General features: G+C 42.4%; 2 protein-coding genes across 13 annotated transcripts in view; both read right to left on the bottom strand.

The window, feature by feature from the left end:
• Positions 1-22,209, bottom strand: part of LOC123971410 (cytoplasmic FMR1-interacting protein 1 homolog) — a 1,205,200-nt gene that overhangs the window by 811,635 nt on the left and 371,356 nt on the right. The gene's annotated exons all lie outside the window — the stretch shown is intronic.
• Positions 1-22,209, bottom strand: part of fryl (furry homolog, like) — a 68,001-nt gene that overhangs the window by 11,571 nt on the left and 34,221 nt on the right. For 7 of the 12 annotated variants that reach the window (XM_046050177.1, XM_046050176.1, XM_046050178.1 and 4 more), the window contains 42 exons: positions 20,746-20,790; positions 18,370-18,473; positions 18,100-18,208; positions 17,902-17,988; positions 17,620-17,791; positions 17,414-17,546; positions 17,202-17,309; positions 16,853-17,090; positions 16,532-16,708; positions 16,325-16,411; positions 15,964-16,232; positions 15,414-15,621; positions 15,060-15,184; positions 14,905-14,962; positions 14,711-14,802; positions 14,434-14,606; positions 14,157-14,317; positions 13,954-14,064; positions 12,963-13,117; positions 12,762-12,861; positions 12,468-12,636; positions 10,870-11,138; positions 10,627-10,767; positions 10,351-10,519; positions 10,157-10,241; positions 8,991-9,103; positions 8,755-8,905; positions 8,561-8,664; positions 8,258-8,440; positions 7,823-8,024; positions 7,309-7,430; positions 7,012-7,199; positions 6,482-6,576; positions 5,751-6,346; positions 5,235-5,503; positions 5,006-5,146; positions 4,011-4,211; positions 3,753-3,914; positions 3,061-3,171; positions 2,718-2,894; positions 1,820-2,020; positions 447-638 (listed from right to left, as the gene is read on the bottom strand). In XM_046050177.1, the coding sequence (XP_045906133.1) occupies positions 447-638; positions 1,820-2,020; positions 2,718-2,894; positions 3,061-3,171; positions 3,753-3,914; positions 4,011-4,211; positions 5,006-5,146; positions 5,235-5,503; positions 5,751-6,346; positions 6,482-6,576; positions 7,012-7,199; positions 7,309-7,430; positions 7,823-8,024; positions 8,258-8,440; positions 8,561-8,664; positions 8,755-8,905; positions 8,991-9,103; positions 10,157-10,241; positions 10,351-10,519; positions 10,627-10,767; positions 10,870-11,138; positions 12,468-12,636; positions 12,762-12,861; positions 12,963-13,117; positions 13,954-14,064; positions 14,157-14,317; positions 14,434-14,606; positions 14,711-14,802; positions 14,905-14,962; positions 15,060-15,184; positions 15,414-15,621; positions 15,964-16,232; positions 16,325-16,411; positions 16,532-16,708; positions 16,853-17,090; positions 17,202-17,309; positions 17,414-17,546; positions 17,620-17,791; positions 17,902-17,988; positions 18,100-18,208; positions 18,370-18,473; positions 20,746-20,790 (6,753 nt within the window). The remainder of the gene's footprint in view (positions 1-446; positions 639-1,819; positions 2,021-2,717; positions 2,895-3,060; positions 3,172-3,752; positions 3,915-4,010; positions 4,212-5,005; positions 5,147-5,234; positions 5,504-5,750; positions 6,347-6,481; positions 6,577-7,011; positions 7,200-7,308; positions 7,431-7,822; positions 8,025-8,257; positions 8,441-8,560; positions 8,665-8,754; positions 8,906-8,990; positions 9,104-10,156; positions 10,242-10,350; positions 10,520-10,626; positions 10,768-10,869; positions 11,139-12,467; positions 12,637-12,761; positions 12,862-12,962; positions 13,118-13,953; positions 14,065-14,156; positions 14,318-14,433; positions 14,607-14,710; positions 14,803-14,904; positions 14,963-15,059; positions 15,185-15,413; positions 15,622-15,963; positions 16,233-16,324; positions 16,412-16,531; positions 16,709-16,852; positions 17,091-17,201; positions 17,310-17,413; positions 17,547-17,619; positions 17,792-17,901; positions 17,989-18,099; positions 18,209-18,369; positions 18,474-20,745; positions 20,791-22,209) is intronic. The other 5 variants (XM_046050173.1, XM_046050175.1, XM_046050171.1 and 2 more) reach the window with 4 other exon arrangements.

The raw sequence follows: 22,209 nt of genomic DNA, 5'->3' as shown, positions 1-22,209 counted from the left end.
TGGAATGGTCAGTTGCTGTGTTATTGAAGGTGAGCAGTAACAGCTAACCTGAGGTGAGCTTTTGTTTCCATATCTCCCCAAATCACAAAAGCAAGCAAGCCACCCACCCCCAACCACATAACTATTAAACACATATACCATTAAAAAGGAGCAAGAGCTAGCCTTCAGCACCCACACCCAGAGCAAAGCAACAAAGCAAGCGCTGGTAGGGGGAGTCAGAAGACGCAAAAGCAGCACACAATGTCACCTGACAGTAGGCAGACACCATTATAGGACCAGCACTTTCACCCCCATCTAAAACTCCCTGAAGGGAGCGGATCTCTCTGACTCAATGACAGACAAGCCGAGAAGTACAGCAAAAGCAGATCATGGTTGAAGACAAAGGAAAAGGCAAGCTAGAAAGCACCCGAGCACCACAGCTTATTGTTGCTCCCGATTGATCGCACCTCAGGCAGCTGGCTGCTGGTGCTGTCTGAGTGGGCCAACTCCGAAATGGGGCTATCCAGCCGAGGAATAGAGGGTAGAGAGGGTAGGACAGTTGCCTCCTCAGTCAGGGCACTGCTGGACGATTCTTGAGACTGCTGCAAAGAGTCCACATGGTTGGATGCCGTTTCGTCAGTAGCAGAGTCACTGTTAAGCTTAAGAAGAAAAACACAAGGACTGCTTAGCATATTATATAATACACAGCATAAACACAGAGTGTATTTAATGTCATCTGTTCGAGCCAAACTTTTATTAAAAGTACACTAAAGGCTTAGGCTGACACTATGTCAACAAAGTGACCAAACACAACCTCCTTTAGGGGAATTTATAGAAGTTGTTGGATGAATTATATGGATTTAATGTATATGGATACATAATGAGCTCTTATTATCAACTAAAAGTCTGCGGATTCAAAAGAGTTTTAACCATAAGGATTTGTGTTCATTATTATTAGCAACTGAACAAAATAATACATTACAAATGGTTCTGTATCAAGCAGAGCATTTTTAGTTATTTTAGTCTTCTATTCAATAGATTAAGCACTTTAAAATAGCTTCAGGAAAAAGTAAGATCATGCCAACATCAATAATATTAATTATATGTTACACTAAACTCTTTTATACTTCTGTTTAAAAACACACAAATGTAGTATGCTCATTTTTTTCTAGTGGCACTGAGTAATACTGGATGACTACAAACATTTTTGGGGCATTATCCACTACAGGCAAGTGCATTCTCTAGTTGTGCACTACCAAGAACAGGAAAAGGAGAAAAAGAGAGAAAGAAAACATCCCCATTAGAGGTAAGCATTTCAATTAATGACATTATTAGTGGCAGATAGGTAGGATAGGATAGGATCTTGCTTGCAAAGCAAAGAAGAGTTAGAGACAAGCAGCTAAAATGCAAAGCAACATGCTCTATATGTTGAAGGAATTTTATTTTAATTATAAAAATTAAAAAAGTCTCTTCTCTTGTTAATAGATTTATCAATTATCAGTGATTTACCTCGACTCAATGTGAGTTGAACCAATTTATTTGAATTTACCTAAACTGTACTTACCCATCGGGGGGGGGGAAAGAAGAGAGAAACGACAATAGCATTAATCTAGCAGTCAGAGGAAGAGGGACTGGGCGGAGTTTTGAAGGGGGAATCTACCACCAGCGAAGAAGCAAGCATCTAGCCCCTGTCCACACTGGTAGCAGGTCCAGCTCAGTACACGCGCACACACACACACACGCACCCACGCACGCGCACGCACACACCATGCCAGCGGGCTGTGTGGGGAGCATGGTGGGTTGGGGTGGGGTGAGGGGGCCTGATTAGAGTGAGACTTACAAGGCCAGAGCGGGTGAGAATCTGGCTAGCGCTCAGTACCTCCTCCTCAGATGATTCATCTGTGTCCTCGTGGTTGGTGAGGTTGAGGCTTGGCGTGCTGCCTGCGTACTGGCACTCCTGCAAAGACGGCGTGTCCCCTTTGTCCATGCTCTCTAGGGAGCGGCGACGCACCCCCCAGTTGAAGTTGTCCATGCTCTCCCCCTGCAGGACAACCAAGACAACAGCAGTGAGGTGCAGTTCACACAATAGAAGGGGCAGATTTTTACAAAACAAGGAAACAAAGCACAAGACAAACACAAAGTGTACATTAACATTCCACAATTTAGGAAAAATAAATAATACATGAGTGGGTGAGAGGGTTTTTCTCATTTTGGGATGGTAAATGATGCAATGTTCTAAAACAATAAAAGTAAATGGTTCACAGCCACACTAGCCATGATTTCAAGTCAAAGAGCAGTACAGCACTGTATCTGGTGACAACAGGGAGACACCGCGTCACTGCAGAGAACGGCATCTCAAAAAGCTTTGTGGCTCACAGACTTACCTGCAACTCCTTGTGGCAAGAAAAGAGAAGGAATAGGTATGTTAGTAGACTTAAGCGAGTTACAAAACACAGAAATGTTTCTACTACAGCAGGTAGGAGAAATAAGACGCAAGTTGGACAAACAAAACATTAATTTTGTTAATGTAGAAAAACAACTGGATACAGTATGGTCAAAAGTAACTGAACAAACAGTGGTGATGACAAATAGATAACAGTCACTATTAGCTCCTTCATATTTCCTTTAATTTATTATGTTTTCATAATCAGAAAACAACCACATACATGTAGGGCTACTTCACTGTGACACACATTAACAAGACTTGTGCGTGTGTCAAATTTACTGTTATGTCTCACCTCTGCATCCTCCAACTCCACATCTAGGAAGTCAAAGTCCTTAAAGACGCCAAACTGCTGCTCACTGCCCGTGTCTTCTCCCTGCACCTCCTCCTCTCTGACCACCTCCTCCACTGTGGGTATAAGACTGGTCTGCTGGTCTGTGGAGTCCAGATCCTCAGTGGATGAGAACACCACCTGCGTATAAAAAGGAAAGATTCTATTTGTGTCAAATAGTAAATTGCAATTGTTGTATGTCCATTAAAAACTACTCAAACAAAAATGTAAATTAATCAAAATTAACAACAACATCGAGTCAGGATAGTGACAGCAGCAGTATTCTTAACAGGGAATTTACAGAGACCTTGTCTGAGGCTCTAGAGTAGGAGAGGAGTCTTACAGATGGGTTTTTGGGAATGCCAGACTCTGGGCCACATAAAGACAGGACATTCATCAGCCTCTCTCTGGTTCTTCTCTGTAACAAGAATGTATAAACACGATTAGAAAACTTGTCCTGGATGTTTTACTATCTGTACAACATATGACAAACTAAGAGTGTGTGGGGGGCTGCTTTTATGGTTTTTGTTTGCAAGCTGGACAAAATCATTTGTAAATGTCACTTGTCACACAACTGCCAATTACCAAGTACAAAGATATTCTAGATGGAAGTAGAAAACACTTTGATTTATATTCCTGTTGTTGTGTTTTGAGGGCTTTATTAAAATGAATGTGTTTATATGCGCGGATGAGTTCAAAATACAGAGCTCCAGATATTCTGGTAAATGGAAAAAAAAGTTAAGTACTTTGTTGCGAATCTGTCTCTGTTAGTGTGAGACCTGTCAAGCTGCTGTGTGTGCTGTTGGCTACATAACAGACATTCCTGAAATTAAAATGTGAAACAACCATAAATGCCACATTAACATTGTGTTTCCATTTTCTTTTGCAGATTTTCTGAAAATTTGGTTAAAATGTGTTCACTACTACATTTGGATAGAAACTACTGCTACTTGGTTAGAATAAGTACAGAGTGTTGTCATGTGTCTGTTGAGTGGGTACCTGAGAGAGCTGAGGCCTCTTCCAGCTTACTGGCACCAGACCATTTGAGTTGGAGCCGGACGACGTGGAGGAGGTACTCCTAGTTACAGCAATCACCTGCGGCTTTCCATTCCGGCCTGCTGCAGTCCGCTGGTCACCATATTTATGCCCAATGATTGGTGTCTGTAAAGTCAAATAATGCCAGTCAGAGAACATCCTTAATCTGCAAACACTGAAACAATTGTACTGAGGAAAACTGAGGAGTGTAAGGTCACCGACCTCTGAAATGTCAAAGTGGAAGTCCAGAGTTTTGCCAGGCAGCTCCTTTGAAGAGTTGTTGAATATGCGGGTAAAGGCAATTTCTGGAGAACCGCACGACTCTGTGCTATAAGAGCGCTGCACATCATCTGGAACAACAAGGCTGGCTGAGCGAGACACCACCAACTTCAGAATGTTTTGGGCCTCCTTCCAATGTGGGCTCTGTAAAAAAGCAAATATAATGGCTCCATCGTGAGATATCAGACTGTGTAGGTGTTTCTGGAGAATGTATGAATGTGAAGGGACATATTTTCCCACAGAAGGCCAAACCATCCGCTACCCACTGCAGCTATAGACTCAATTTCTGAAGCCATATGTACAATGTATGGCCTATGTTAATGTCAGGGAACCTTAAAAGGAGGCCGACCAAATATAACTCACAATGCATACCAGTGCACATACAGGCGTGTACTGTACACGCACAAACTCAATGGCTTCTACAAAAGGCAACACTGGTAGGAAGCCAATACAGAATTGGGCGAAGGCAATAATGTTATAACAGCTGTCAGATGCAGTTGTGAGTGAGAAGCACATAATGCTGCCCGGGTCAGTCCTGGTAAAAGGCTTCCATAAAGAGCTGAAGCTGTATCAAAAAGGCCTCTAAACAATAACCCTGTAAGATACATTATTCTTTCTCATTCTCAATTGTGCTACTATTTATAGACCAGGTCATCTCAGCATTCCCATACATCAGGCTGTGTGTAAAATAGCCTGTGGCCAATTAAACCATACAATTATTAACATATCAACATATGGAAATATGGAGTTCTCGCCAACCACGGCAGAAACCGAGGAATCGATTCCTGGTAATGGAACTATGAAGAAATATGTATGTACTCAATAAGTAAGTACGTTTTGTAATTACATAAATAAGTAATGAGAATGACTAAGAAACTTGCACAGCACTGATTGCAATATTTTATCTAAACTCCACAAGGAGTGAGGTGAAGGCTCACCTGAACATATTTGCCAATGATCTTCATGATCTCCAGGTTGAACTGTTTAACAGGGGCTGCTGATAGGTCGATATGACTCAGCAGGCTGTAGATGATCTGCAACAAGGACTGCTGCATGCTGGGAAGGCCCTTCTCCAGCAACTAAGTGAGACATAGATGAGACACATTACTGGTTTTAATCTTACCACATGTGACTAACAGCAACAACTTTAATATTCGTCTTGCGTACCTCAGCCAAGTAAGTGACCAGGTTCAAGGTTATCTCAGCAAAGGCATCGTGGAGATAGCGACAGACCACGTTGATCCAGTTGGTGCAGTCGCGGGAATAGCTGTGTGTGCTGTACAGGCTCATCATGTGGGCCAGGTTGGAGAGTGTGGCTGACTTCTCATCTGCGCACACCTTGGCTATCTTATCAGCTGTCTCCTTACAGAAAGGAGTGGGGCTGTCAAAGTGCTGGATCAGATGTGGTAGGAGGCACAGGATATTCAAAGGAAAACCTGCAGACATGTCGTGGAAAGACAGTGAACAAAGAGTCACATGATTAGTAAAGATTTCTACAGCAATTACTGACATGTTAGCATTGAACTGAGCTATATCCAATGAAGAGAACAAAAAATGCTTTTGTGCAACAGATATTGGGGTTATAGTATTACATTTCTACATTTTCTATAAAATAAACAAACTAGTAATCAGCACTTTAAAGGTTTGTTGGGAAACATGTTTCAAATTTTCTTACACACTTACCTGCCACTTGTGAAGGGTCTACCAGTGTATGTCTGGAGACGCTGATGAGCTTGCTGAGCAGATGGATGGTGAGCTCCTGAGTAGAAGCGGAGGTGAAGCCCTTCAGGAAGAGCTGCAGCAGGCCAGGGAAGCTGTACCACTTCAGCTTGGCCTGGACCTTCTCCAGACGTTCTCTGCTGTCCACACGGTCGAGAGGTAGCTGGCCCAGCAGCTTGTTAAGTAGCCGCAGGGCAAGCAGATACTCAAACTCGTAGTCCGACTCAAGTAGTGAGGCGGCGATCCAGAACACAGTGGCCATCAGATTCGAAGGGTCCACGGGGGGGATGGCGTCCCCTCCTGGACCCCCTCCCCCACCTAGCGATGATAAGCTCCGGGTGCGTGCCAGGTTTCCGTGGCTACCACCAAGTCGGTCAGCTATGTCTAGGGTGTTACTCCTACGTCTGTCAACTTTTCGTTCACCCATCAGGCTGGCACGAAGAGAGTTGCTGCGAGTATGGGCATAATGGAACGGACCACCACTGTTCAGGTTCAGCTGGCCGGTGCTTTTCCTGTTGGAAGCAAACTTAGGCCCCAACAATGGATCACGGGTAGAGGTTCTGTAAAGAAAATGACATTGATCTTGCTCTCAGGAGAAAATTACTTTTGTAATACGTAGGTCAGGCAGTAAGGGACTGAAAGTAAGGCTGAGTCAGACATAGTGAAATAAAGGGATTATCAGTAGGAGGACTTACTGTGCTAAGGCAGTGAGGAGGTCATAGTTTTTGACTGTGTCTGCTAGCGTGTCAATGCCCGACTCCAGTGTCAAGAGTAGTTCAATGACAAAGCCCTAAGGAGAAAAAACACAAGAGGTCAGCCTGTCAGGGGGAAAAAAATATGATTTAACCTGCATAGCAAGTGTATTTCCTGAACAATCTCAGATACAGGATTGTGGGTTACTATTGGTCTGATATGCGCTAGATTTTTCTCCTGGACCCATTCCACTTTTAAAATAGTTGTCGCAGTTTTAGACTGCAGCCACCACTAACAAACATCTACATCAGAAAATATCTAGCTACCTAATATAGCTCAAAATGCATCCTTGACTCATTGTTCAACAGGTTGAGCAATACTGAAGACATTAAGTAGAAAAAAAATCTAATGAATAAACTTTCTTCAAAAGTCCTAGTTAACGGAAACATTCAGAATTTCAGCACAGTGACCAATAGTGTTGAGTGATTAAACCAATGCAGAGCAGGACTATGTCATTGTTTTATGTTCTGACCTGAGCCTCCTCTCCTGGGTCTCCCACAGTCTCTACCAGCCGAGAAAGAATGTCAGACAGTAAGGCAGGAGTCAGTGGTTGCTTGAGTGCCCTGAAAATCTGGAAGGAGCGACCAGCGTAGTGGCGAGAAGAGCAAGACAGAGCTGTTTGTAGGGATATTTCACTCAGCAATGACTCGAGCTGGAAACCTGAAGGGATGCGCGCACACACACACACATACAGGTAACTATGATAAAGCTATCCAAATCATACCTGTATACTAAGCTTAAAAATTAGGCAGTTATGAACCATACAGACCTGACAGAGAATGTCTGAAGACAGTCATTACATGTCTAACAAAAACACTCAGCTGGTCAGCGCTCTTGATGTTGGGGTTCTTGGGCGACACATCCTCATGGTTCCAGAGCGGGCCGCGCTTTCTACAAAGCAACAGCAAACACACATCAGGCAATGTGACTTGTTGAAGCTATGACATTACAACACACCTCAAAACTCCAGTTGATGTTATCACACCAGGCAAAAGGAGCCAATATCACACCAACCCCAAGGTCAAACCCATGCAATGTAAAAATACTCAGTCCTTTCAGACACAGCTGGAAGCATGAAAACAAATAGACAGAGTGAGAAACATGGTGCAACTGCATTGATAAATCTATGAGTCAAACTGATACACATTAAGCATGTGAGATTAAACATTGGGCCAAGTTAGGTTAGTCATAAGAAATAGTATTAGTAGTAAAAGTAATGCCTGGAGTAAATGAATTGTAATGTTCTGGGAAATGCTTATTTTAAGAAAACAGGGTCTTCTCACCTTGAGGTGATGAACTCAATGAGAGCTTTGACCTTCTCATCCTGTTCAGCAGTGCTATCTACCTCACTGAGGAGCGTGGGGGAGAGGTGAGAAAGAGCAGCTCCCCCTGCTCCAAGACTTATACTGGATGACGTGGAGCTGGAGCTTAGGCCTGAGTCCGTCATAGGTGACGGCTGACAATCTGGCAAAAGCTCTTGTACTCCTATAGGAACAATTAACACACACATTTACATTTTGATCGTTGCTGCCACCCAGTGATTTGCTTTGGCAATACAAATGAATATTTGCAACACTTCTGTTACTTTCCCTCCATTTACAATGACAAAAAAGTAATCCTACAGCTGGTAGGGTTCAAATTCCTTCGGGTAAACAACAGTTCTCCTACTATTTATTATCCCTATTCCTTCAGATTCTGAGCTGCACAGAAGAACTGACCTGTGAGGTTTAACTCTGGAACTACTGGCTTCACAGTCAGGACTCTCGGATCATTGTAGTCTCTGTTGCGTAAAAGCACCATAGCCACAGATTGAACACTGCTATTTGCTCCCTGGACAACAAGCAGGTGAAGCAGCAGACGTTTGCAGTGCTCGTAGACCTCTGGGTGCTGGTGATCAAACCCTGGAAGAAGGAACAGAAAAGAGAGGGATATCAGATCGTGAGAATTTAGCAAGTAGAGGTGTAATGAAGTATGGGGCAGGCATCCAAAATAGTAACATTTAGGAAACTACTACTACTTGCCTATAAAAATTGCATGTAGCAAGAGGTGCAGGTAGGCACTCCACTCCACTTTGACTCCGTGGTCCACAATGAGGTCTGTTAGTAGGATGACTGCAATGTTACATCTAAAAAAAACAGAACATATATGAGTTGACTTAGACCAACAACACAACAGTTCTTATATGGAGGGAAAATAAAGGTGATGTATGGTGTACCTGTGCAGAGGTACACCAGGGGCATTTGTTTCTGGCAGGTAGTCCACAAGAGGAGACCAACAGCCTCCTGTAGGAGGGAAGGGGAGAGGCTCTGGCCGGTTGTGATCCATCACTTTTAAACGCCAGTTAGCATAAAGTGGCATTGAGTCACCTGGAGAAGGGAGAAGATTACCAGAAATGGTGGTGAATAATTCTGAATAGAGTTTAGTTGAGTCGTGCAAAGAGTTTGCTCTTACTCTTCTCTTCTTCATAGGAGCCTCCAGAGCTGCTGCTGTAACGAGATTCCAGACGATGGTGCTGGCGGTTCAGATTACTGTTCATACCACTGTAGATATCCAGGTGGGTGTAACTGCAGAACAGACACACTAGATGTGAAATGGATAGTGCTAGCATTTCATGTGCTCAAGGTCAACAACTTGAATCTAATCCACTGCATCAGCAGAAATGTTCGAATAAAAAGGAATCTCACTTTATAGCTCTCAGTGTGTCTCTAAAATGTTTCTTTAATAAACTTGAGTGTTTTATCTGAATTAGTTCAACTTAATAGCCATTCTAACTAATTTTTCCCCACAAGAGGAGTTAAGTCACACATCCTAACAATAGATCCAAGGCTTACACTTTCAGATGTTTTAACTGTATTGCAGAATAAGAGTGAATAAGCAAGACCTTAGACTTAAATGGAAAGTATTTAATTGCTTTATTGCTTATGGTTGAATTTTCACTACAATAAGCACATTTATGTGTCTCGTGTCAAATACAACTCTTCAGATCATCACTTCTGTAATTCTAGCAAACCTGACAGATCTGTCAGTGATACCGTAGTTCGTACTGGTGGCCACATACTAAGGATGTCACGAGAACTTTTACTTCAGTACCATATTGATACCAAAAACCGCCTCGACTCGTCGAAAAGGACAGTAAGAGTTGTGCAAAGAAGTACTTTGTATTACCATTATTTTTGTTTGAGGCAGCTGGCATTTCTGTGTTGCCTGGCCAACTATATAACATAATGAAGTTTGTAATGGCTAACCACTCAAGGCTACCATGTTTAGGCTAACGTAATGTAAACATAGATCGTAGTAGTAGGCTGCCACCCTTACCGCTTACCAGTCTGTGTAATCTCCTTTTAAATAAATATATCCAAACTAATGTTCATCACAACCAATCACCATGTCAGTAAATTTGAACTACTGCTTGCACTGTGAGTAGAGGTTGGTGTGCGGGTGTGTAACCTCTGCCGTTTTACTTACAGATATTGAGCTATACCTGGTACGCGGTATCGAATTTGGTATCGAGAATTGAGGAATTTTACTGGTACTACTAAATTTCTGGTATCGTGACATCCCTACAACAAACTGTACATCGTTCAGATATACGTCTTGCTCAACAGTGCTGCTTGTACCTGTCCTCCATGTTAGAGTCTTTGATCTTGCTCTCAGGATGCCCATCGTTTCCTGGCACCATGGTATTGCTGCTGGAGGTTGTTCCTGAGAGCACAGACATGACACACTTAATATCTAGCATTTAAAAACACACAATATAGTATTGGAAACATGGCCTAAGCTGTGAACTAGTACATGCACACTGCTCATTAACCTGAGGTGACTGAGGGGATCTTGTAACTGGAGGTGATGCGGTAATAGGGGGGGTTGTCCATGTGAGTGACCGCTGAGCTAACAGGATCAGTCAACTCAAGCTCACACATCAACTCCTCCAGCAGCTGCATAGTCTTATCTCTGCCCAAGTAAACCACGACTCGTTTCACCTGAGGACACACATGTAACACAGTCAGACACATGAGGAGTAAGTGGCGGACACCGCACATGGGGATATAACAGACACGGGGTGTTATGTAAATATCCTGTGACTTACATAGGGCAAGAGGCTGGGGTCACTGTTGACTCCTGACATACTGATGAGGAAGTGCAGAATGATTTTGAGGTTCTTTGGCCAGCTGTCTGCTAATGTGGTCCATACATTCTCTATCTCTGACCAAGCAAACTCATCTCCATACTGTAAAAATATAATCATTTCATGATCAATTCATTTTCTCAATCACAATTTTATCTGAATCTGAACATGACAGAGTGTAGATGATCCATTAGCGGTGTGTACCTTAGCAGTCATGAACATGAGATTGTTTAGCACCATGGTTGTTGCACGAGGGGAGCCCCAGCCCTCTCCACGTAGCCATCGTCGGCTGTTGACCATCATGATCTCCCGCTCGTGTACATCTTCCTCATCCTCACCACTGCCACAATCTTCCGGTCGCCGTGCAGTTGGTTTGAAATCAACCAGCTCCACATTGTTCATCCAAGGGAGGAGGTAGTGCAACATGACTTGCCGACCACCAGGATGCGCTGTCTGGATACGCTGGCTCACCTCTGGAGTGGGGACAATAAGAGCGTTGTTGTTAAAGAATTTCTCTGCCACTTTTTAAACTAATTTCCATCTTTTAATCACAACAGTATCACAACATCCATAAGTCCTTGTTCTCTGTATTTCTACAGTAAGGTGAAATGACCTAGTTCACTTCAGTCATCCACTGATTAACTTTAGCATCAATGGATGGTTAAGGAGTATTTTTAACTCTCTGTCTAGAGGCGTCACTAGGCCAAAGGGACATTCAGGTTTATTTTTCATTTAAAACATGTTATGCAGATGAGGAACTAGTTAAACCTAACCTGTTTGGTTTGACTATAACAAACCCTAGTAGTGAGGTTCGTTTGGGCTGAAAACTGTCAATTGAACCCTGTTGTGGACTACACAGCCAGACCGAGACCTAGTGACTGAACTGTTCAGGAAGCGATCTTAAAATTGATTTGCATAAGTTATGTATTTATCTATGTGAATTATTTGGTAATCATGGTAACACATGTGTGTCAGCGCACAAGTGCTGGGATTTTGCCTTACCAATCAGACAGTCGAAAGCAAAAAAAAAAACCAAAAAAAAAACCTGGTCTGCTTGTGTCCTACTCTGTGTACTTTGCCAGTTCTTTAAGTCCTTTAGAAAGTAAGTGACATAGCGATTATACAGCATGTTGCTGTACAAGATGCATCTTTTTTCATCCTGTCACTATATCGGTTAATTTGTATCGCTTTGTGAGCTCTTTGTCACACCTGAGAACATAAATATACACATTACAAGCATTAAAGCGCAGCGTGACCTGATGTTAATCAGTGGAATTTAATTTCCCCATGAGGGTCCAGATGATGCTGGATGACAATAACCAAAACTGTCCAATAAATGAGTTACCTGTAAGTCTGAATGACTTTCTGTTTACTTCTCTTGGTCCATTGGTAAAATGTTAGTGTGAACTTGAACTGGACTGGAGCTATAAAGCAGCAGCATTTTTTCCGTTGGTCTGGACCAAATTACCTGAACTACATGTGTGAAAGCACCCAAGGTGCTGATAGTGTTGCCACTAACTTGGCAAGCAGACAACAGCAACTGGTCTACTAGCATCTGCAATATTATGCCGGTATATGACAATATATGGTTGGTTCTTAAAACAAAAGGGCTGCGGTGAGGCTGAAAGGCTAGGCTTACAAGTGCTATATTGGGCCTCCGGTGTTTTACTCACACAGACAAAGGGCAGATCCCTGCTGTCACAGGCAAATAAACTTAGACCTTCGAGTTAATGGCATAATTCCACACATGACAGCATCCAGCTACCCCAACAGCAGCTGTAACAAACTGTAATGAAGCAAACCTGAGAAGATGGGCAAAGTGAGCTCTGGGTAAGTCCTTGCAAGCTCCTCAGACAGCTGGTAGTAAGACACAGAGTAGAGGTGTGGCAGAGGTGAGGGAGGGGTCAAGATACCATCTGTTCGCAGGATCTCCAATTTGTGTGCGTAACGGAAGAGCTTGGGTTCTAGGATCTATTAGTTTCACACAGACACACAATCAGAATACTGTATTTAATTCATGATAAAAGTGTGTATAGCAATGTTATTGTTAGATGTGTAAAACTGAGTTTCAAAGAAAAGAAAAGCGAAATTCTGACCTGTAACAGCTGCATGGCCACCTCATAGATGTTCCTGGAAGAATCAGCTGCCTTGAACAGAATCAGGTTCAGCAGCACCACAGTGTCAAATTGGTAATCCCTGTAAAACACCAGCAGCATTTGAGGCGCAATTCGCTGGCTCCAGATGGACAAACAAACCCACAAAAATTAGTTCAAGCTGAAGCTGGGAATGTGTAGTACCTGTTGTGAAAGACATTGGCGATGGCCCTAAAGCAACCGGCAGCCACGCGACGAGAGCCGGTGTAGCAGCGGTCCACAGCCCAAAACATGAGATTGCTCTGCTCTGGATTCAGCTCCAGCAGCAGCATCACAGCCTCACAACCCAGCTGGTGAACCTAGAAGACACCACGCAGCAACTGTGAGAACCATGGATTCACTCCTTTCAACAGTCAACTACGTAATCCTGATCACTTTAACCCATTTCTCAATATCTAATATTAGTATTCACTAGTAACATCAGCATGGGAAAAATGTGCTGTGAGCTGTATATATATTATATATATATATATTTATTAAGACAATCCCGCCATAAGAACTACTAATACAGACTGTTCAATGACAAAGATGTAGATGCTAAATATGGATCACCACATGAAGAATCCTACATTTTGTTTTAAGAGTCACTCAAAAGTAGGGAGTAATATCTTTTAAAAAAACTGATGAGAGGGTAAAAGTTGCCTTTATCGGAATTAAACCATTTGGCACTGACCACTTGTAGTACCTCTGAACACCACTGTGTCGTGCTAGTATCATGGTATATGAACCTGTACAGCATAACTTTGACCTCAAAAAGGCAAACAGTACAGCCAGACCAAACCAATCACTCAAATGTTATATGATGTTTAGTCTAGTTGTAGCAATAGAGACATTATTATTATATACTTGTCTTGTGTTGATTACGACAATTACATTCATCCATTGAGATTACATCGTATGGGATGTTTTCCATGACCTTGTTAGAGGATTTATATGCTTTAATGAGGACTGACAAGTTCAAACATGGAAGAGTTGCCTTTGCATGTAAGCCAATATATCCTAGTGAAGGTGAGTACTTTTCCATTTCCGTTTGATTATTAGATGTTCAAGCGATGCACACTGCTACCTCAACCCTAATATCCAGTACTCACCCACATGCCCTGGCAAACTGCTGAAATAGTAACATTTCTCGTACCTTCTTGTCCTGAGAATCCAGGATGTTGTCTAGCCACTTGTAGAGGTAGCCATCAGAGGAAAGGCCAACATTGTCAGCTACAGGTCCACAACACAACACTGCAGACATGGCCTGGAACATTAAATAGGCTGTTAGTTATCAGTAAGCAAGGATTACATTGAACAGATTTCAACATTTATATATTTGTGTGTGTTTGTGTGTACCTTCAGAGCACAGTACTGATGGCGGTTTATCTGCATATTTCTGTCACTGTAGCGGTCCAGGGGAGTGAACATGATGCTGAAGGGTCCAGCCCAGTGACTGAACAGCATGAACAGACTGTGTCTCAATGACTGTTGAGGGAAGATGGTCCTCCTCTGGTGAACTGAATACAACAACAAAATTAATACACTTTTATTACTCAACTTTAGACGGACATTCAGTGCAAATAATCTGTGTTAAACTTGCTGAAATGAGTGTGCAAGTGCGTAAGAGATATACCTGGGACATTTTGAATGATATTGGCAACAAGTGCACTGAAGTGACAGCGAATGTCCTTCAGTGTGTCAGAGTCCTTGTCATTTTCAGCCTCCAGCAACTGCCTGGTCAGATCAACATACTCAAGCAGCGTACTGTTCAGAGAGTGGCTCTCTCCATCTAACCCTCCACTGGTTCTGTAAAAAGAAAAGTAACAAAGAAAAGATTATGTTAGTAACTACATATTTGAAAGTGCAATCATTCCTAATCATATTGCCCAAATTTGTGGTGTTTTACATACATCTGACTGATGACACCAGCATCAGCCAGCAGCTCAAAAATCCGGACCAGCTGGACCCTGAGGATGTCACGACGCCTGCGTCGCTTCATGTTCTGCAGGGTAAACAGTGTGGCATTTTAACTCAGTAAATTGTCTTTTGATAAATACAGAACTGTGACAGAAAGGTTTCAAAGGTATTGACTAACTGCACTTACTTCAGGTCTCCTCTCTAGAGCTTCTTTTATGATGGGATTTAGCTCCTCTATCAACTCTCTGAAGGATGGAAAAGTTACATGTAAATATAAACAAAAAAATCCTCCAAAAAAGGTATACCAAGGTATGTGTATGGATCATGTTGAGTGTTGTGTACCTAAAGGCCACGGGGTTGGTCCTGCCAAGACCCAACACAAGAGACTCTGTGATGTCCATGCTCTCAGAGCGCATCATTGGAACAATGTGTTTGAACAGCGAGGAGGGGGACGGAGTGCCAACAATCTATTAACAGTCACAGAAAGACAATGTCAAGGCTGAAATGTAAAAATAAATAAGTCTTCTAGCATTTCATCATCAGTTGCTACTATGCGACAGTCCTGTATCTTTTCCTTGCTTTCTGCACAACTTCCAAACATTTCCAGACCTGGAGATTAGCAAGATATTTTTGTATATTTAAGCCCTTGTAACTGTGTGTGCATAATACAGTGTTGTCTCTGCAGGCACTCCTGACCTTTGAATCATAACTGTAGCCACTGTCCGGCGTGGACGCCAGCGTCTCAGGCGGGGAGCAGCGGACAGAGCCGGAGGTGGAGGATGACGAACACATGGAGGGGGAGGAGGAGGCGGAGCTGCAGCAGAGAATCAGGTAGTTTCTCCAAAGACCAATGTAGGAGTCACTGCTGTTCAGACTGTTCACTTTCTTGGCATTGATGGGGCTACTGCAAGTAGACACATGGGAAAGGTCAGAGATTAATGACATCAAAAGGGCAGAACAACACTGAACTGTGAGGCTCAGAGGAGGAAGTAGCTGCCTTCTGTCTGCTCATGTCAAGGCCCTTACATGCTAACTCAGTCTCTGTCACTTATTTATTTTTTGTCAAGCCCATCAAGCTAGTATTATTTGGGTGAAAGTATTTAGTCTACAATTCTAGCACATGACATGACAAAGACATTATCACCAGGCCTTTTCAAAGTAACTATAATAAAAACACCCACAATGACAGAAAAACACACAATAACATTGATGTACAAACGGACAGAGAGGCCTTGTGGAAACATACTTGATGTCAACTTGTGGAGACAGCAGCTGCAGGCGGGTGTAGGCAAACATCCAGGCATAGTTGAGGGCTGTGGGACAATGTTTGGGCAGGTGCTCCTGCCGCAGGTAGCTGGAGAAGCTGATGACCCAGGGGTCCTGGCCCTGAGTAACGTGGGCAAACACCCAGATGTGCGAGGGGCTCACCACATCAAACTGGTGGCTGATGGGAGATGAGCTCCACTCTGCTAGTGTCTGAAGATCAATCCCACTGGGACAGTACAGCAGGTTGGTCTAGAGAGAGAGAAAAAAACAGGGAGATGAGTTGAGTCTCAGAGTATTTGTACACGTTTTATGATTCCATAAATAAGAGAAGGAATTTATACCTGGTCAGCTCCTGTGAGATGAATGAAGCTCTCCAACACTGATGCACTTAATCTATCCATTACATCAATGGCCAGTTCCTCATCCCCCTGAAAGATGGAGACAGAAGTCAGAAGACAGTGTACTTAGTTGTACCTCTGCAGACTCATACAAATTTGACTGTTATTTGTCAGTGACAACGAAATGCACTGTGAGTCTAAAGTAATTACCTTGCCAATGCCCAGTGCAGTGTGCAGCACACGGACCTCCTTGAGGACATTAACAGCCAGCCTGCGTGTGGCAGGGCGGCAGCTACAAAGCACCACCAGTGCTAAACCTTCCACCACATGGAGCACACCTAACGGAGGAGAACGCTCCAGGGACAGAGAACGCCCGCTGCTTGAGCCCTGTTTAAAACAACATGTAGTTAAAAACATTCGAAACTGTTGATGCATATGTCCCTAAATATCATAAGGTGCCAAGTACAATGATGAACGTAAAAAACAAAAATGACCAGAATTAACTTAATAAGCTGAGATTTCTCGACCAACCTGTACATCATGGCTCTTATTGCTGCTCTGAACTGCCTGCTTCCATTGGCTGATGAGCTGCAGTAGCATCTTGACAGCGTTGTCCAAAAGTGTGGGATGGACATCAGTCACCTCTCGGACAATGAAGTAGACAAAGCCCGAGAGAACATCCTCCCGCCACTCTGGGAAATCCACCATCAGGGCCTGAAGGGTAGTGAAGGCAAGGCCACGGAGCTCCTCATCCATGTGGATGGTCAGTCTAGAGAAGAAGGAGCCAGCAGGGAGAAAGACATTAAAAGATGTGTGGAAGGCCACCTGAGCTACTGCACATTGTGTAGTGTGTCTGTAGGGTTTGAGGAGGGTGAATTACTTGGCTAGAAGCTCTATTAGGTCTTGTCTGCTCATGCCATCTGGTATCAGTCGCGGGATGGCGGCCACACATGTACGGAACAGATCAATCTTTGGCTTCCTCTCTCCCCTGTGATTATGAAACCGATTATGAAAACCTGCTACAGGTCAGAAATACACACAGCCACGCACAGTAACACAAGAGTAACTCAAATACAGGTTGTGGTTACATACGTAATCATGTCCTCAGGCTCCTTGTTGGACATCTGTACATTGGTCATGCTCATGGAGCGTCCCACTTCCTTGTCCAGGTGTCGCAGGATGTTATCCAAGGCCTTTCTTACTTGTGGGTAGTACAGCGACATGCCTGGGAACACCCAGCAGAGTCATTACACAGTTCCTAACATTTCCAAAAGTCAAGTTTCAAGAATCCAACCTACCTATGACCTTGGCTTCTTCATCAGTGAGAGTGGTGTTGAGGAAGATCTTTTTGACACGCAGAGTGTTCCCAGAGGGCATGATGATTCCCGTCGTAGGCATAGGAGGCTCCCCATCTTTCTGCTGTAGGCTGTCGGCAATCACCAAGAAGGCTCGCAAACCAATATTCATCCTCTGGCGGAATGAATAGAGGGAGAGGTTGAGAGGAATGAAATGGAAGAGAGAATCCACCAACACTCAGAATATCCGACTCAACATTATTAGAAGCCTTGTCTCCACTTTACCTCTGGATTGATGGCAAAGGTTTTGTGCGACTTGCCCACACACAGGAGGTCATAGATAATCTCCTTCATAGCAAAGTCTAGCCTTTCCTGTTACAACAAACAAACCAGCAGTCACTTACACGCAGCTACTATATGGTGTATCCATAGGTTTAGCTCAGCTGTGAAATCCACATATTTAAATTCATACCCTAAGCTTACCTGAGCTATGAACTGGATGATCTTGACAAAGATGTTGAGGGGTGTGTCCCTGGGCACCACACTCCGGGAGCCTTTAGGGAAAAGTGCTGAAACAATGCTGAGTAGTCGACTAGGAAAAGGGGAGATATTTTTAGTTCAATTAGTGCTGAACAGCAAACGGCAACATTTAAATGACTTTTAGTTGACAGCCATCGATTGGAAGCAGGTTGTGTGTGTGTGTGTGTGTGAGAGTGTGTGTGTGTGTGTGAGTGAGGTGGTCCTTGAACTGACCTCTGTGTGACAGTATTACTCTCACACTTGATCCTGATAATGTAGACCCATAGCAGTCTGTAGAGCGACTCCAGCGCCACACGGGACATTTTTGGATCTTTGTTCTGTGGATGTAAAAAGATATGTAAAACTCAAATAGAGCACAAAACTGATATGATCTTTTTTTCAGTCTCTGTGCATAATTTCTAATGAGTCACACACAGACTGACGTCTGAACCGTCCCACGTGGTCTGATGATCGCGGAGCTTACTGAATTTGTAACATGTATTCGTCAGTAAAACTACAATAAAAAGCTTTTAGGAATAAATGCTGAGTATGGAGACAGTCACTGCAAACATGTTAAGGCTAAATTTAGTCAATATTTTTGATTCTGATTAAATTTCTTGGGACTGACCAACCAAGTTACCTGCTATGACGAATACCCATATTGTTGAGATGCGTGCACAGGGCCATACGGTTAGCAACCATGTTCAAAGTGCATGATTCCCATAGGACAGCTTTACCTAATTGGCATGGAGGTTTGTGGTTTGCGCCACCACAACACTGTCGCTGCATCTCATTTTACCATTCCTCTATCTTAAATAACAGATTAACCAACAAAACCATATTTTGATATAGAACTCAACAAGAACTTTTAAGAATCTTAAATACGGAGATCATCACAGCCTGGCTCAGCCCCAAGATTAGCACAGATATCCCTTACTGTGAGGGTACAGTGGAAATACTTGTAATACAGCAGGCCATTGCTGGGCTTAAGCGTGCTATACAGTAAAAACAGATGGCAGACAGGTCTCGGGCAGATCTCTCAAAAGTGGGGAAAATAAAACCAAATTATATTTGTGTGTTATTTGGGTAAATTGACATTTTGTTATGTTGGATTGCAAACCACAGTCCAGTCTTCCCTTTTCGTACTGCAACCATATGTCTATTGTTTCTGTATGCAACTCAACAAGTCACAGTCACACAAAACAGTCATCACTGAGCACAAATATATGTAGACTCAACTGTCAGCTAGGGCGCTTTTTCATTATTTTGTTTTAAAATCACAAACATTATTATGATGTAAGATTTAATAATCTAAAATGGCTTGTAAAAAGGAAGGTAAATGAATAATAGAGTTTCTATTTAAAAAGACCTCACACACAGTTCACTTTTCTGACTCCAATTTTGGAAAAATATGACTCTCAATTTATGCCAACTCTTAAAATAATGATTCCTCCCCCCCATCCACGGCTAAGCCTTACATCCGCTGCTGAACAACGGATCATGATGACCCAAAAATTGTGTTTTCATGCATTTATTCAACCTGGTTTGGTCTGCAGTAATCTAACTTTTTAAACGTCACACAAATGTGTTAATTGCAGTAGGGGACTGAAAGACAACACACTGCATAACAGAGCTAGATCTTTGCTGAAAAGCTGGGAGGAACAAAATCCACCTCTCACCTCAGAGCTGTGCACATTAAGGCTGTCTGTCACACACTGTCGATTAACGATTTAATAAAAACAATACTCCTTAATGTCAGCAGCCAATGCGGCAGGTACTGCATTGTGCAACAAGAACACTGAGAGCACAGTGTGGCAGTCAGCCAGCCAGCCTATTACCAACTCCAACAGAAAAACAAAATGTAGTGCTGCCAGAACACACTGCAATAACACCTTATTCCAAGATAGCCGAATGAATTTATCTTGCCATGCTTCTATGACCTTCTTTGACCCTTTGGTAATTAAAACTAAGGATGCAAAATGTTGAAATTTCTAATTAACATTGCATAGTATTTATTTTTGGCTAACAGAAATGTTGCAATACCAATACATGTCTAGTTCTGCTGTTACTGTTTTGCTTCATGTAGATGCAGATGACTAAAAACATACCTTTTTAGAAACTAAATCTCTAACATTGCAGGGTTGACGTAGTTACACTCTTGTAATTACAGCTGAACCATCCTCATATCAAATAGGCCTGATATCATGGAGATAATTTTGCAATCAGTCCTCATACAGATAGACAACACATTCTAAAGCAATTATTCCCCAATACTAATAAGTTGGCTAGTATACTGAGCATCCCCATTAAACATAAACATCTACAGTAAACATCTATCCATCTAATATGTAACTACATATCAGAAAAAAGTCATCACCACTGCCCATAAACACAAACCAGCTCCTCCTCAACAACACCGCCACCACAGCCTAAGGCAACATCACAAGTTACAAGTAGTTCACATATTCATCTGTCACTGTCACTACAGAGAACAACTCACTACCCCATTAGCCAAGCAGGCAGAGCTGTACTACCCTACGTCCTGGTCAGGACCTTGATCGTTAAAAGGAATGGGAGCACCCAGCAGGTCACTGACGCCAAATAACTCACCTGCAGCGTCTCAATCTGCTTTCGGATGCTGTTGTTAGACGGCATCTGGAGCGAGTCAATGTGAGAAAAAGATCAAAATGACAGGAGACAAAGAATGTAGGGTTTGGGGAGGGACACATGCAAGTTACAGGAAAAAAATAAAAACATAACCTAAACAAATATGACAAGAGTGGTCCATCTCTTGTAACCCTGACAGTAAATAAAATCTATTTTCTACTATTTTACTGAAATCAAACTGAACTGTTTATCGTGCCATTTGGATTTATTAGTGTAATTATTGGTGATATGCAAGTAATACAAAAAAACCTCAGTCCATTTGTATTTGAAGTGATATTACATGTGTCAACATAGAGTGAGAAAAATCTTAATTTAAAAGTGCAAAACAAAGCAAAATAAGGTGTGCTGTGGCCTGGAAATCAGAGAGTGGGACAGAAAGCATACAGTAAACATAGGAGGAGGATATAAGGGGAACACAGAAGGATGAGGAAAAGCACATTTAAAGATGTGAATGGAAGTGTTTCTTAAAAAAAAAAAAAAAAAAAGAAGCCTGTTTCACCTACAAAGCCGACAATCAGCGACACCCAAGTCAGCAGTCAATTCAGATCCATGTCAAGCACACTCAAAATAAAAACTGTTGTATTTTAACCCTGTGGGGATCTTACTTTGAAGTGGTGCTACCCAATTATGGCATAAATTATAAACTCCATTAGTTTGTAAAATATTGTAATGACCTTAATCAGGTTTCAGAAAATACAATTATTCAAACACTTGTCAGTGCAATATTCCTAAAAGTAGTAATCTATTCGACGTTAGTCTTACTGTATTTCGGTGTAAATTCAAATAAATAAATATAAACAATTTATCTGAAAATATACTACTTAACGACATAGTGCAATCAAATAAATTAAGTTTCACATTCAAATGTGAGAAATGCTGATTGCCTTATTGTGAAACTCTATTCTGAACCAAAATACTTTATAACAGCTAGTTTAAGCAATTTATTGGTCTTTCTATTGGACCATTTTTAAAGAGCAGCCACAGGGTTAAAATAACTGGTTGGATAAGATGCCTTAAATCTCTTAAATCATCACTGAACTCAAGCCACACAAACCCATACAATTATCTCAAAGAATCAGCATCACCGCTCAAAAACTGACGGGTTACGATTTTCAAATCAAGGAAATCGAAAAACAATTACAATGGTGAAAGAGAATGCTGGAATGAAATCACGGAGAAGGACAGGCGGCCATTCAAAACCCATCGGAAATCACCATCACAAAGATGTAAACTACCACAAAATCTGTTCACCACATGATCATATAATCTCCACAGAGGGCAATCAGTACAGGATGGAAAAGTCATTGGATCAGTCAGTCAGTCTGGCAGTAATTTTGTCAATGAGCTTCTGAGTTGAACTGGCTTCATGATGGTCAGGGACAGGAGGAAAGTAGGTTTGATCTGTTT

The sequence above is a fragment of the Micropterus dolomieu genome, linkage group LG05, assembly GCF_021292245.1.
Source record: "Micropterus dolomieu isolate WLL.071019.BEF.003 ecotype Adirondacks linkage group LG05, ASM2129224v1, whole genome shotgun sequence".
Classification (NCBI taxonomy): domain Eukaryota; kingdom Metazoa; phylum Chordata; class Actinopteri; order Centrarchiformes; family Centrarchidae; genus Micropterus; species Micropterus dolomieu.
Note: the sequence above shows the minus strand (reverse complement) of the source record. Positions and strands in the feature narration are given on the sequence as shown.